The 16,523-nt window shown below is 34.6% G+C and overlaps 1 protein-coding gene across 7 annotated transcripts in view; it reads right to left on the minus strand.

Annotated features, from left to right (window-relative positions):
* capt (adenylyl cyclase-associated protein 1) overlaps window positions 1-16,523 on the minus strand; it is a 101,778-nt gene that overhangs the window by 41,655 nt on the left and 43,600 nt on the right. Inside the window, exons 1-2 of one of the 7 annotated variants that reach the window (XM_077441923.1) lie at window positions 14,914-15,268; window positions 12,605-13,516 (exon numbers count right to left, since the gene is read on the minus strand). The exons of 1 other annotated variant lie outside the window; for it this stretch is intronic. In XM_077441923.1, coding sequence (XP_077298049.1) covers window positions 12,605-13,466 — 862 coding nt within the window. In that variant the 5' untranslated portion in view covers window positions 13,467-13,516; window positions 14,914-15,268. 5 more of the 7 variants (XM_077441927.1, XM_077441924.1, XM_077441926.1 and 2 more) reach the window with 5 other exon arrangements.

Consider the following 16,523-nt stretch of genomic DNA (forward strand, 5'->3'; position numbering starts at 1 on the left):
TGAATGTACCAGAAGTCCAATTTTTCAGTTCTAAAACCACTATTGCAGTTTGAAAAATCTTTATCACTTTGTTTTATTCCATTGAACATAAACCCTCGCCTTTACAGATCGCTCCAAAGCGATAAGCATTTTATACAATGCGAATTCATACAAACATCCACACCATCTATGGAGGAATTTTATGATCAAATTGGCGAACCTCAAGACGCTGAATAACTTGAGATTAGCAAGAGAGATAGGAAAAGAGATGCCAATTTTACAGGAATCGTTTCAATGAAAATCAGAAAAATTGGCATACTCTGATAAGAGACGATCGACCTGGAGTCACAAACCTTGATCTGGCCAGCAGCGGGACTCTAGTGGGACTAGAACCCGTGACCAATCTGCTCGAAAGCATAATATGCTAACCACTAGTCCACACCGTTGGTTCAGAATCTCGGAAAAGCAGAATAAACTTATTACAGGCCACCAGTATACGATAATAAAATAAAAATAATATATACGATTCCAAGGACGCCATTAGGTGATGAATTACGTACAATATTACAATTATTGTGAAACAATATTGTTCAAAATTTAATAGGCTACATTAAGAAAAAACACAAAAATGGCCTTATAAGAAACGATAAAGTATTGTTATCGAAAAATCAGTTTAAACGACTTTGTATAATCTCCTGTATAAAAGTTCAAAACAAGGTATAAAAGTACAAACAATGGTGTTTGAATTACAATTTATTGCTCCGAGAGTTCTCCAGCTAGCTTCCCTTGAGAACAATGACGGAATGAGTAACCGTTCCAGGTCAACCCCTCCCATATCCACCCACCACCCCATACTCAAAACTATACAAGACCAAGCAATGACCATATTTTTAAAAGGTCGATGATTTTAAGGACAGAAAAACAAGATTTAAAGCCAGTTTAATATAATGTCTAAATCCGAAGATACAATTTATCATCGAAATTATTTATTACACACACTTGGAAAAAGGTTCACGGTCTCTTATACGAGTCATTAACTCATTGTGATCTTAATTAAAATGTGACTACTACACATATGTCTATTTGTTGGATGTAATAAAAATTAGGTCAATTTTGTTCATATAATTGAAATAATGTATAAAAAATGTATGTATTATATAACCATTTGCAACGGTTTTTTATTGAGAAGAAACGGACAATCATAAAACTTAAGAATCGAACGTAACGCTCGATTTAATACGATTTTGGTTGAATATTGCCAGATAAAAAAAAAGAAATAAAAAGCATAGGTTTTATGGAAACGACGAATACGAGAAGAAAAGTTTCTTGGATGTGATCCGGACTGGAAAATTTATGATAAAGACTTTCTTCTATTTGAAGATTCGACGTAGGCTTTATTTTTCGCCGAAAATATGTAAACGATATTTTCCTACGACGATAAAAGGTTCACGTGAAAATTAAAATCAACAAAAAATAAGAGCATAACATTTAAAATTAGCATAATAATAATAAAAGCGATAAAAATGTTCCATTTAGGCGGAAACGTAAACAATTTAGAAATATCTATTATATAATATATAATATTGATATATCTATGTATGTATGTTTGTACTGTGAAAGGTATTGAAAAGCTTTAACGTCATCATAAACAACGTTTGAACAATATGCTTTGAATTTTGAGAGTCAATTTATTTCGCCGCAGCATCGTTAATGGTTAAATTTAAATGGAAGATATATTATAATAAATTAAATACTGACGTATTCGACATAATGATCTTCGTCGTCACGAGAGTTCATATTTCAACGAAATTATAATGAGGTATCGTGTGAAATTCCACCTCTTCAGAAAATTGGACGTGTACGTGAAAAAAGCAAGATGTACATAAATAAATACTAATGCATTTGTAAAAAGAATTAATAAAAAAACTAAATAATACTAATGTATAAAAATAGTATAACCATATGTGTTGCATTGGGGTAATTCCTGTCATGGCACAAATGATGTACTACATCATAAAAAAATGTAGAACCATATATAACTAGTTATTTTATGTCATTTCGATGGCTTTGTATACGATTACACGACAAGCTGTTCACAGACTCCGTTCACCGACAAATTGTTCACGAATCTCTGAAAACTAAGCGTCTGTGAGCGAATTGTCTGTGTACGACTTGTGACAGCGTTTGATACTAATAAAACTACCTTCTAACTCCTACGAAAGATTAAATACATCATTGGAGGGTAACCTTTCGTAAATATTGATTGGATTACAAATACGAAATACGTGATGGAATCCTTTCAAATTTATGTTTAAAAAAATACTGGCGGCGCATTTTTTCTAAAAAAAACTAAACATCAAAAATTTCTACATAAAATAAATATACAAACTTGATTGAAAATTTCTCCACTGGTGAATTCCTTGTGAAGTCCCAAACTCACCGCCTGGAATTAATTAAAAGCTACTGTAATAAGAATTGACTAAGAAGTAACACTTAGGACAAATATTTCTCAGAGTACTACTATTTTATTCTAAAAAAATCTATTGTATTACATAAAACTTAAAAATATTGACCTAAAATCAGATTATACTACTAGGGAAATTTATGATATAAGAACAATGACAAAGATCTGAGTTTAGTTGGATAAAGTGTGGGATTGAAGTTTTGATCTGACAATGCGTAAATGTTCTACGGATACTTTTGGAATCTTCTCGAGAACGATCTTCGTAAGATCTTCGGCGAAACTAGACTCGACAGTGAAAAATACAAAAACACATAAAATTTCAAAAGAAGTTTTACGTATGCAGAAAGCAGCGGCAAAAATACGCAGGCACATAAATAAATAAATAGTATGCAAATTTACAATTCGCTCCAGGTGGACGGATTCCACCACACTATTACAACAGAAGAAACACGCAAATCGCGAAAAACAATGTGCGCCAAGTTTACAGGCCGCGAATTCGAAAAGTCCTCATTAATTAGGAACTTGGAAATTTTCAAAGCAATGGAAACACTTTGTGGCTTTCAAACGAAGCCCGCGATATTTAATATTTATTGCAAGCACGTCGTTATCCGTCCAATTTATTACTATCGTGTTCTGTAATTAGCGTCCTCCTGAGAACGGGTCATTTCGTGCAAAAAATGTTCCACGTCACCATAATGCGAAAATGAATATTTTAGAATTTTTTATTACCATTTTATTTCCCTCTCCTGAATCGACGTACTCAATTTCAAGCTTTGCGTTTTATCATTTGACGTGATGGAGTGTAGAGATAACGATTCTCCATATCTAACAGTTATCCATTATGCTTGAAAGGTTAAAGAATAATGATGAAATGTGTTTGAACTACTCAAAAGCTAAAGAGCGTAAAAAAACACCCTTTTGATATCAACTCACTATGGGCCGTAAACACATGCGGTATTTTTTTAATAAAACTTCATTCAAAGGCGGTCAACACAGCGTGTTTTTAAATCTTCCAAACGTCAAACAAAAAAATGTATTACTTAAAAGATATAGTTTCAAACTTCCAGTCATAGATATTGTTGCGTAGGGGTGGGTTCAGGATCCAAATGAAACGCCAAAGTCACTTTACAGCATTTATACAACAATCCCAGAGGTCCACACGGAACCACCGCTTACTCCAGAATAATCTGATCTAGCGTGTGTACCTCCTTGGACAAGTTGCACAGCACAGCTTCCCCGATCCGTTAGTCTATTGTCTAGGAACGTAAAAGTCTACCATGGCAAGTCTATTGTTTACGCACGCACTCGCTCATATCTGCGAGAGCTCCAGCGTATCCTTTGTTCGTGCACTTACTGAGTCCCGTTAGCCAAATCCGTGGTCTCTAGTGTTCACCCACGAATCCACTTAGACAGTGGATACTCACTCTCGTGTATCCACGTTAAATGAACTCTGCGTTTCTATACTTGAATATATGTACATAATTTGTCATCAATTTTGAATAAGATTAATAATTTTATATTTATTAGAACTACATAATGAAAACAAACCCTATAAAGATCAGTAATTAAACCAAAACCTATAAAAATCTGCAATGAAATCAAAACCTTTTAAATTTAAAATAATTAATTTGCATTCAAATATTGAATTTAAAGATGAGATGAGTCTTAACATACATATAGATATTGGAAAATATTTTTGGATTGATTAATATGATTAATATGAAGAAACAACTATGGAAACGGAGAGTTCATTTAATGAGAATTGTTGTTTCGCAAGGAACCCCATATCAGCATATATTTATCCAAAATATCTATAAATAAATTAAAACATATATTTCTATGGTTTAAAGCTTGACTTTTTTCCAAGGAATTGATCAATAATATTCAGTAAAGATTTCAATATTTTTCAAGACTTTCAAATCCCCAGAAATTGAAATTGACTGGTTTTTCATCGCGTACATATTTCTTAAATTGAACCTTTCATTCAAATGTACATACATATGTATATACATTTTTAACAAAATTGAATACTTCAATCGCATTTTGATAAATACTGATCTGATAACTCATACAGTCGAAGACAACTGTAAAGCTGTATTCCAATTTTTAATTTAATTGATAGAAAGGTTTAGGAGTTATATTTAATTTATAAAACCTATAACTTTTACCGTTACTTTGCGGGAAAATACTCAGAGCTACTCGGGCGGTCCATATTGAGTTAACTTTCAACTGCTATCGGTTTCGAATATTATTAAAAATTATTATGAGATCTGAAAAAAAATCAAAGAGCCACTGACTTTCAAGAAGATAAATCTTTACGATAGTACTAAATCAGTCGAACATACTAAAATATTTTAAGTGCAACTTATATCTGTACACAAGAAACAAAACATTTCGATTTACATACATATGTATGTATATGAGATCAAACTGCAAGTGTATAAAATTTGCATCAATAATGTAAAGATGTATGTATATTTGAAAAAAATTCATCTGCAGCGCATTTTTTTTTTTCAAAAAGGTTTTTGCAGTCGGATCTTTTTGCACATTAATTTTATTAAAATGTTTTACATTATGTATGTATATAACGAAACAGTCAACATAGTCTTGTTACAGAAACGGAAGCACTCAGAACCGGAGGCTTTTTCGAGTGGAAATCATTAACAAAATTGCGAGCTGCGGTAGCCGTGAAAAATAGCAGACACACCACGAATCTGAATTTCAGAAAGGCGATATAAAAAGCCATCCATCCGAAAGTGTGTACCGAAAAGGCCAGAATCATTTCGACATTCGGCGAAGTACCGCAAAAAAGGCGTTAATCGATGGAATGATTACGTACTTCACATAAATGTATTGTACTATTACAAGTATAGTCAGAGCTTTCAATATAAAAATATTTCATGAAAGCGAGTAAACAAAAAATTTCACATGCGCGTGAAATTGTACAAACATCAAAAGGAAAAATTTGTATTGATATTGGAATAAAATTTGAAATGTATCGTAAAGGTTGACGTGGGGAAGGGCACGATAAAAAATATAATACGTAAAAGGAAATATTTTCTTTTGTAAGTGAGTTAAGTAAACATCATTACATCTGTATTTTATTTGATTTGCATGCTTTATATAAAATTTCGAAACGATTTGAAAAAAATATTGAGAAAGGAAAGACGTATAGGGACATGAAGAGATCGAAATACGACAGACATTAGAGTTTTATCAACTAAATTTCAACGTTATTTATTAGGCACGTTTTCAATTTGTATTCTAAAGGAAACATACATATGTATGTCTCGACCTATCCGGCGAATTCCACGCTGCGAATTTACGATCGAAGTGGTTCTCAAACTTTTTATTTGAGCCGTAATTTACACCCACTGCACCGAGCAAAGCGAAGAAATTGTCTGCGTAGTAAATATTTTATGCGGTCTACATGCAGCAAGTCGTTTTGTTTAGCAAGTCGTTTCGTTTCGTAGAGAGTAACAAAATGTTATGGTCCATATGTAGTTATTCGAATGAACATATGTACATATGTATGTACACCTTGCATGTACTTATATCCACTTGAAAATATGAGCTATAGATGTTCAAAAGTGAAAGCTTGGCTGTATTGAATTGAAGGATCTACTCATGTGACTTTCGACCATGTTTACCTCATCTCTTTTACGTTAGATGAGTATCATTAACAATAAAATGGACCGTTTATGCCGGGTTGACACGATACGATACGATCAACTTGGAAGTTACTAGCAGCGTGGCAACGGGTGATCCAACCGTTTCGGAGATCCAAGTTACTCGTACAAGCTACTCGCATCGTGCCAACCCGGCATAACTGATTACCACTCTGATGCGGGAATTGTATCATTCAATTTGCTGGACCGGTTCGGTAAATTTAGATCAATACATTTATGCTAGTAATATCGCACATTACGCCAATTCAGTACTGATTTTCGCGAATGGTTTTACATTACTTTAAATTTATCAAATTTGTCCAGAAATCGGATGTTGAGATATCCACGATAATAAATCTGCCTAATATTTTATTTATCATAGTAATATTATATTGAGTACATGGTAATACAGATTTGTTGTTGTTAGAACACACTCAAAAGTGCGACATGGGACGTATTAATGGACTTTAGCTGTGAGAGGCGTATTTTGTGTCATTATTAATTGTTACAATCTTATAATATCGGCAAGTTTCTCCTACATTTCTACATATGTGAATCACCATTATCGCTGTCAAATCTATGTCAATACAAGTATAAAATATCAGTGAAAATACTCGTTTTTATCGTCCTTTATTTCTCGATAACGCCATGACGAACTTTAGTTCGCCGCGTTACATGTACAAGATGACAACTTAACCATGCTTCAACTCATGCGTACCAACCTAATCATTCATACATACATTAATTTAGGTTAAAAAAAACTAAATTTCACATATTTATATCGAAGACGAAATGGCTGTCCGAAAAATATAAACTCCGACTTTACATAAATCTAACTGAAAGGTATATTTATACATTGACATTAGCATATCTGTGCGGAGTTTGTTTGTTTGTTGAATAAATGCATCTTGATTTCGCCAAATCAAAACTTACAAGAAATTACACATGTACATACATACATATATGCAAATGATAAAAACAAACGAAATGTAACGCTTGTAAAATATTTACAATTTTCTATTTAAAAGGGATAAAAGGTAAAATATTTTGACTTTAAAGCTCAAGGCATGTTAACAACAATTAAAAACAAAACACCTGCTCGTACTTTGTAATGCTTGATAAAACTCACATTTAAATAATTTGAATACCGAAAATTTCACGGCATACTGAACGTGCATACGAAAGATAGAGATGAAGATGAAGAAGAAGCATGTAGATCGTAAATCTTCTACAGATGTCAACAGCGCATTTTTGGACAATTATTTAAAATGTCCACAAGCCCTAATGAGGCAAACAAATTGCATCACGAGTAGCGTGAAAAACGAAACGATGTAATATTTCAAGTTTACCTTCTGGAAAAGCAACGTTAAATCACGAAATTCACAATCTACATAAGTATATAATATGGTTACAATTTGTATTCATCAAAAGGCGAGGATTGCGCACGCGAAGGTGAGCTTTCGTGTTCTGAATTTACCTCGGACAATTATTATTATTCAGGTTAAACTTAGCATACGAGACGTCGAGGACGATCTTGTTGAGTCGACGTGCAATCTGCATACGGCAGCCTATGCACAACTGCAAGTCTGCAACACTCCAGATGAATGATAAATAAAACACGGAAACATCTGGAAGTGAGTAATGTCCTCAACATACATACTATTATACATATTTTGACACATATTGTGTATATATAATAGTTTATGAATATAGAGTTTTAGAATTCCTAGAATGCTACAAAGTGCTTGCAAAATTTAAATGATGTTGAAATTAAGATTCTCGATGGGAATAAACTGACTTTATTGAAATATTTTTATGCAAAAATAGTACCGTCGAAATAATCTTCATTGCTTTTTTGCTACCTGTCTCAAAAATTAACTATTTACGTACATACTGTTCATATTCAGCTATATTCATTCTACAATCTTCAAAAGACATCAGACTCTTATATAATATATTTCAAACCATAAAAATATCAGCCAAATAGAAAGTGATGTTGAGATTAGGCGATTGGTGCTCGTCGACCACTGGTTTACCAGCACCAATCACGTGATAGCGCATTCGCGCCAAAAAGGCCTCCTCGTATTTGCGAGGTAATATACAACAGCCAATGAGATCTCGCGATCTATCGACCAATGATCTCTATGTGTATAAAAATCCGACGGATTTGTTCCATGTTTCATTCGGAGCTGGCTGTTCGATTTATCAACATTAAGGCGCAAGCACACTGACACTGAAACTAACGCACGGGCGCGTTCTTGACCTCCTGTGGTGAAAAAGCATGTCTCAAGTTTCTTCAAATATGGGAATCACCGTTATCGATCAGTCAAACCTATGTCAAAACAAGGATTTTAGGCCTGGATGTCATAGCATAGATTATGTGTGCAAGCGGTTTTTTACGTGTGCAAAAGTATCTAAAAAAAATCACATTCCGCGTGCCTTTATGCGTCCTTAAACAACCTGTACCAGAACTCCAGCGTATTTCACTCCGAACTCGGAAACCCCTCTTCACGTCCACGCTATTAGTAGCAGTGTTTAATATCGAATATGAATAAAAAAGTGCTTTCGTTAATTACAAGTATGTCTTGCCTTCACTTTTTGAAACAAAATTCAACTTACATACATATGAGCCATTATATGTGGCGAACAAAAATTTTCAATTACAAAAACCCTATTTCGGTTTAACTAAGTTCACAAATTGTTATCACTTCTTTCAATTCGATATGTCCAGAATCTCAAAAAAGCAGAATAAACGTATTATGGGCCACCAGTAATTTTAAATATTGTTAAACGAAAAAAATATATATAATGTTTGCGAGATATTTCTCTAAATGAAGAAAAAGTATACTTATGCCACTTTCAATTATAGCCGGTCATATAATGAAGTGACTTTGAGATGGCATATTTACATTTTCCGTAGCTTTTAAAGAAAAAAAACAAAAGACAATAAGATTTTGGAAGAAACCATTTCAGCAACTGAATGAGATGAAAGAAAATTCCTACTGCAATAAGGCTCTAGAAAAGATTAAATAAAAGTTCCGAAAAAAATCTTAAAATGAAATTCATTCATTCGTCGTCTTCTCGAACAAAAAACAAAAATCTGTAACTGAAAAATTTCATACAAAATTTATCACAGCTTCGATAAAACTGACTTTCAACCTGTCCAAACATCAAACCATAAAGCTACACTTCAACAATCCAAAATCAAACTTAATGTCGCCGTAACTTTTACGACATAAAAAATAAACCAAAAAGCATATTATACATACGCGTCAACAACAGCAGTTTGCAAAAGTTCACAATGCGGTCAAAAAAGTTTCAACACCACATATACAAACGTATGTACATATATACATATATTAAAAAGCCGTTCGATATATCGGCTGCACACATAAAAACTAATCTGGCAAATAAGCGAAACGCACACGCGAGTTTTCAGACAAAGAGCTGAAATATGGGCTTTCGGTTTTTCAGACGCTGTGTCGTTGTGTGAAATAAAGCGCACTGAATCGAGCGAACGACGCCATTCAAAGGAAACTAATGTGTGCCAAACGAATACATAATACATATGTATGTACATACATACTCGACTCAAGCCTACAATATACATATTGTAAATATTACATGTATAAGAGTGTATTTCGACACTAATTACATTTATTTTATTTCATAGAACATAAACACTCGCCTTTACAGATCGCTCCAAAGCGACGAGTGCACTTATACATATACAATACAATCAATATATATATATATATATATATATATATATATATATATATATATATATATATATATATATATATATATATATATATATATATATATATATATATGTATATACTTACAAGCATTTGATACATACAATGCGAATTCATACAAACATCCACAGTGACATCTATGGAGCATTTTATAATGAAATAGGCGATACGCAAGAGAGATAGTAAAGGAGATGCCAATTTTACAGGAACCATTTCAATGAAAATCAGAAAAATTTACATTTTACAATTTACGGGGCTTAAGTGGGACTCGAACCCCGTGACCACTCTGCTCGAAAGCACAATATGCTTACCACTAGTTCACGCCACTGATTAGCATATTATGTAGTATAGTAAATATACATATAATAAAAAGGTCAGTACATGAGTTTATTTACATGTTTCAAATAATTCATCGGTATTCAGTGAAAGTCCCACAAGTATTTTAAGCTTACTTTAAAGCATTTTTTGCATTTATGTACCTAATATTCAGACTGTACCCCTGAAAACGTTGATTATTGGAAATGTTCTGTTTACATAAATAATATATAGGTATAAGTATGTACTATGTATTTACGGGGAAGCACTCCTGGCATTAACAGATATTAATTTAACTTCTGGATGATTGCGGCGAACCCTTAATTGCCATCGAAATAATGGCTATTATTAGCCGAAAGTGCTAGGCATTTATCGTGCAAAGTTGGCGAACTCGACTTATCAAGCACTCGGTTTTGACAAGCTGGAATTTTTATGACATCTGCAAATTTAAGGAAAGCCGATGAGTGGTTTGCGGCTGTCATGGAACCGACCATATAAACAGCTTGATTAAATAATGAAAATTTTCAAAATAAGTTTCGAACCCTTTTAAGCATCGCTTTGAATGAGGAATGTTACACAGATTTGGTAAACGATTTAAAATATGCATATATTGAGTATGTGTTTATGAATATGTATGCGAAAAGAGTTTGCCGAGATTGACAGATTGGTCCTCGTCCAATATCATCATCCCGCGGAACAAACAAATGATATCGACGCGGAAAAATTATTGATTTAAAAATATGCTCACGTGAGACTTCCCGTCATTGTTTATAGAGAGTTTCAGAAATGAGTAACATCAATATTAGCCACAGCGTGCACTGGTAGAGCTATTGCATACCAGTAGATAAGTCGTGGGTTCAAGTCCCGGCCAAATATGCTAATGGCGAAGTCTTGCAGTTATTAAAACAAACACAGATCGACCGTCTCAAGTTAGACTTTTCTAATTTTTCTAGCTGAATTGTTGTGACAGGTCCAATAAATCGGTATTCTCCCCTTGAGTTTCTCGCAAAATCGAGTAATTAACACATTTAACGAATTTGTTGAATCTTTAAGAGCGAACTACATACATAATATATTTCTTGAAAATTTGCTGTATGTATATCAAAATTTTGTTGATGTCTAGATTTAGATTCTTTAGGTGATTGTCGCTCGTCAACCACTGATCACTTAATCACACATTCGCGCCAAAAGCTGCATACAACAGCCAATAAGGTCTCGCAATTCATCGACCAATGATCTTTCTGTGCGGAGAGTACCCGATTGGTATAAATACTAAGTGGTTTTGGTCCCTGTTTCATTCGGAGCTGGCAAGCTGACTTATCGAGAACAATAAATTACTTCTACTACTGCGCCTAACTCCAATCTCGGAAATTCCTTTACACATCCACGCTACAAAAATGAATATGACTTATATGTACCTATGTAAAAAAATAGCTCAAAATCAAAAAGAATAAAGGTAGATTTATTTTTATGCATTACATAGGATATCGAATGAAAATATTATTAACTTTCAAAAAAGTTTTGAACTACGTAACGTATTGAACTCAAAACTCAATTAGACTTTTATAAGTGGATACAACTTAAAATTTAAATAAAATGGAAGAGCGATATTTAAATTTTGCACATTTTATTACCTAACCATTTTAATATCTCGAATATACTTGCATATTTCAACTGTATTAATGATTTTTTTTTTTTGGGAAGAAAATACGCTTGTTTTATCAGTGCAAATCGTGAGACAAAGACACTAAATACATATGTATGTAGGTACATAAAATTACGGCTGCAGTAATATAAGCAATGAAGATGATTCGATATGGAAACGAGATAGTATACTTAATTACACATGCTATAATAAAATCAATACAAACGAGTAAAGTACAGGTGTGCTTCGTATTTAAAACATGCCTTTCAATGATTTAAAAATGAAATTTAATGTTCGAAATATAAGATATGAATTTTTAATGATTCGCACACACAAAACTACATAGGAAACTCTTGTCTAGTACCATTTTAACAATTTTTGTGAACCTATTATTGTGTACATAATATTATTAGACATTCAAAAGACGTAATCCAGCGGCTTTACATTATATATTCATTCCACATCCAAATGAAATTTTCATTTGAAACTACTCTACAATAAAAATCAATACACTGCAATAACATAAGATATGAATCAAATGAAGTACCTACACATACATAATAGATATGTAGGTGCTTTCGTTTCGCGGTAAAGCACGAACTACGTATATATGTAGATAAAGTTATCTTTATATACAGGTATGTATGTATATATGTAGATAAAGCTATTGCTAAACGCTCAGCACGTTTAAAGGATTTAGCATGTCTCTATTCAAATCCTATAAAAGCTAGCATACAACACAAAAGAGGTAGTAAAATAAACGAAAGCTAACCAGGTACAGCCAACTCGAGTGGATCAAAGCGAACTTTATGTTCAACAGCGGCTTTGGCAGCTCCAACCAGCTCAGAAAAGATTCTGTGTCTCTTCAGAGCCAGCTCGTCTCGTCCTAGGGCTACACCCAAAACTCCAGCAGGCAAGGACCTCTTCCTTGCCATAAGCCGTTGGCCGTCAATCCCAGGTGGGAAGACCTCATCGTCAACATCCAAACGAACTGAAGAAAACTGGCGAGACACCTCATCGCAAACTGCTTTGTCGACGACGCTGGGTCTCTTCAAGATGCCACCAGTTGAAGACTTGCGACGGACCGGAGGAGCTGAGCTTTTTTCAAATACCTGATCAGAAGTGCTTTCAGATTCAGACTTATCTTCCTTGATTGCATCAGCATTGCTGGTGTCAGCGTAAGGATCAGCGCTGCCTCCATAATTTGTCAGCTTGTCAATGACGTTTTCAGAATCGCTGTCTGAATCGGTGTCCTCGTCGTCCGTGTCAGGCATAGTAGCTCCGTCTTCGATGACTATGGACCCTCCGAATTTAATCTTGGAGGATGATTCCGTGTTCGACTTTTGGGAGTCTTCGTCTGTGTTGTTCTTGGAAGTTGAGTCAACATTTGCCTGGGTGGACTCCATCTCTTCGCTGCAGTACGAGTTTGTGTGGGATTCCTCGAATACCGTTTGCAGTGCTTCAATGTTGTCGCAGCTCGTTAACACTTCACTGGTGATTTCCGTGCCGTTGTTCGGAACAACTTTTGACGTTGCAATCAACGCTTCGGTGGGACAAGCTTTGTGGTGTTTGGTCGGAGATTGGTTTTCGATGTCGACACTTTTACTGACGCATACGCAGCAACTTTTGAACATTTCTCAACTACATTTCTTTTTTCACAACCCTCTGCCCCCTCTTAAACGATCTGCCGAAGAAAGCAAATTGACTTTGAAACAAAACGTCTCAATCGCTGGGCGGTTACGGTGCGGTCATTTCGGAACGTACTATGTTATGCATCAATGTCGACTTCAGCTCTGGAAACTATCATGGAGAATTATCGTTCGAAATGATGCTCAATTTAACATTACGTCCGATATAATATACACAAATGCTAAATTGGGAAGGTAATATTTAAATATCTTACTTTCAACTATAAAGACCGTCGCAAGAGTAATTGCGTCAATTTACTTTACATATAATAACGTCGGAACAAGCTACAAGAGGTAAATTGAGGGAAAAATGTTCCACAAACAAGCTCAAAATTTGATAAAATGTGGAGAATATACCTAAATGTGCAGCTATTGAACTATTCAAAAAAAATTTACAGCTCGCGTTTGCCAGAATGGAATAAAATAAAAATAAAACTACAGGTCAAACAACTTTCCGATTTGATAAAGAATAATAAAATCAAACTTCTGTAAATTAAACGTACATAAAAAAATCAAACCATGCGAGTATTATTTCGTTTATTGCAACTTCGTTGCTTTTTTACATTATAAAAGCAAACATGTAAAATTTAATAACTGTTAGCTACTAGAACAAACTTTTAAATGTGTGTATTTACACTATGGCAAATATTACCCTACTACCTACATATTATTTGCACAAGCACGCCCAATTTTAAACAAATATTTGGTGTATGTAAATCCCAAAATCTAAGAGGAAATTTCTAAGCTAAAATTACAGACGCCAGATTAGTTTTGTATTTTTTCTTTTACTTGTTTTGAATACATTTTTAATTTATTTTATAATACATTGATGTTTATAAAGAAATACTAGCAAAAAAATTTCATTAAAAAAAACCCGTCAAAGAATTATTTTTAAAAATTCAATTATATTTTAGCAAATTATTTTTTGAATAATTTTGAAAAAATAATAGTAAAAAATAATATATTATTGATACTATTACCAAATTTTATAAATGCACTTTTTTATATTGCGCAAAAAGTTTTACCCGTGGAATATTATTCGTGAAAAACTACGTTGTAAATATTTAAGTCGTTTTTTTTTTTCAATGCAAAAATCTCATAGCATTAAAATTTCAACAGTAAAAACTTTAAGCACAAACTCATTTAAAATTCCATTATTATAAAATTAAAAATAAGTCAAGTGCCCATTTAAATTTAAACACTAAAAAGCGGCCATGGCTTGAAACGACACCTCATTTACAATACGGGTAAATTTTCAAAGAGAAAACCCTCTTCACGAGAAAAGCCCTTTTAAGCTAACACAACTGCTAACGATAATAACGCCGAAATTTGAACACACCATTACCGGACGCCACGTATAAATAATACAAACTAAAGTTTAAAACTACCGTACTATGTACAATACGGCAAACCGCAGAGCGGGGGAAGGGGTATCGTCGAATTTTCAAACCACTCGAGATTTCCCGACCACTCGCAAATTTCCCGACACTTTTTTTTGATTTCCACTGTTAACACTTCGTGGGCGGAAACGCGGGAAAATTTCAAGCACGGAGAGACGTAGAGGACGCGTGCGCTTTGCGCGGATGGGGCCGCGACACAGGCGGCCGACTGACGGAGGAGGGGACAGGGGCGGAGGTGCAGGGGGACACAGGGGTCAGGGGGCGCCCGGGGGCGGCGCCGCAGAGCCCTGATCGATGCGCCCCCTCCGCCACTTCAAAACCTCGACCCGAGGGAGACCAAAAGGACCTGGGGCTCCTACTCTGTCATTCCTATTCGCGGATGTTGGGTGTTGAGATTACGCACGTGCCACCAAGTGGTACTTTTAAACTTTTGCAGCGAAAAAATGGGTCATGCGGTCACTGATGCGTTTGAATAGATATTATTAATGGTATGTGTGGCTGATTTTTTTTGTCTGTGTTGCATACTTTGATAGAGCGCAGTGGAAGTAAACATGCGCCCAATAAATTTGAAAGTTTGTTTTATTTTTTGTTTCTTTTTTCAGTTTTCAATGTACATATGTATGTAGATCCATTTGGTATGATCGAAATGTTTCGGGGACTATTTTGCACACGGCGATCTTCCACACAACACTAAAATCTCGATCACGGAATATTTGGCTCTCGAAAATTTCAACCACCGAGAGTGACGAACGCGAACTATCACACTAACGCGAACTATCACACTGACGAGAATCAAGTGCCAGATATATCGTATTCGCGATTTTCGTGGCAACGATTGTCGTGTATGAGATCGCAATGTGCGAAATTGAGTGTTTACCGTTCAAAATTTATAACATTGTATTGTAGATATAAAAAAAATGTCGGAAAAAGTATCATTTTTTACTTTTGAAGTAGATTTTGTTAACTAGCAGCATAGCTCAGTGGTTAGCGTATAATGCTAGCAACTGATGGGTCACGGGTTCGAGCCCTGGCCCAGCGGTGTTGCTGGCCAGATCTTAGATATACATATGTGAATCCAGGTCGATCGTTTCCTATCAGAGTTTGCTCATTTATGTTTTCCCATCTGATGCCCATACAGAGTTTGCCCATTTGATTTCATTGTTGAAGCGGTTCCTTATCAAATTGGCCACCTATCCTCTCAAATTGGTCACTTGGTCACAACTTTAGTCATAACTATCACCTTGGAGAAACCTGTAATGGTGCCGTGTAAATATTAAAAAAAAAACTTTTTTAATGACAGCAAAAATGCATTGAATCTATTGTTATGTCATGAAGCATTGCAACACTGAAGTTACACGAAAATAAAATGAGAAGATGTAGAGACTCTCCTCCCTCCTCTTTCTTGAGAATTATGTACCTCGCAAACTTTAACTGTTTCTTAACTGGTGTGTACGTACAATACAATACATACGTACATTACACACGTATTGGGAATTATACTCAGCCAAGTACTTTGCGCACCAGAAAAGTCAAAAATTTTCCAGCAATACTGTGTATGGCCGTGGCCAGCTCGTTCGCCAGTGCTCTCATTCGAGATATTGCG

The sequence above is a fragment of the Arctopsyche grandis genome, chromosome 12 (assembly GCF_051622035.1).
Source record: "Arctopsyche grandis isolate Sample6627 chromosome 12, ASM5162203v2, whole genome shotgun sequence".
NCBI classification, from domain to species: Eukaryota; Metazoa; Arthropoda; class Insecta; order Trichoptera; family Hydropsychidae; genus Arctopsyche; species Arctopsyche grandis.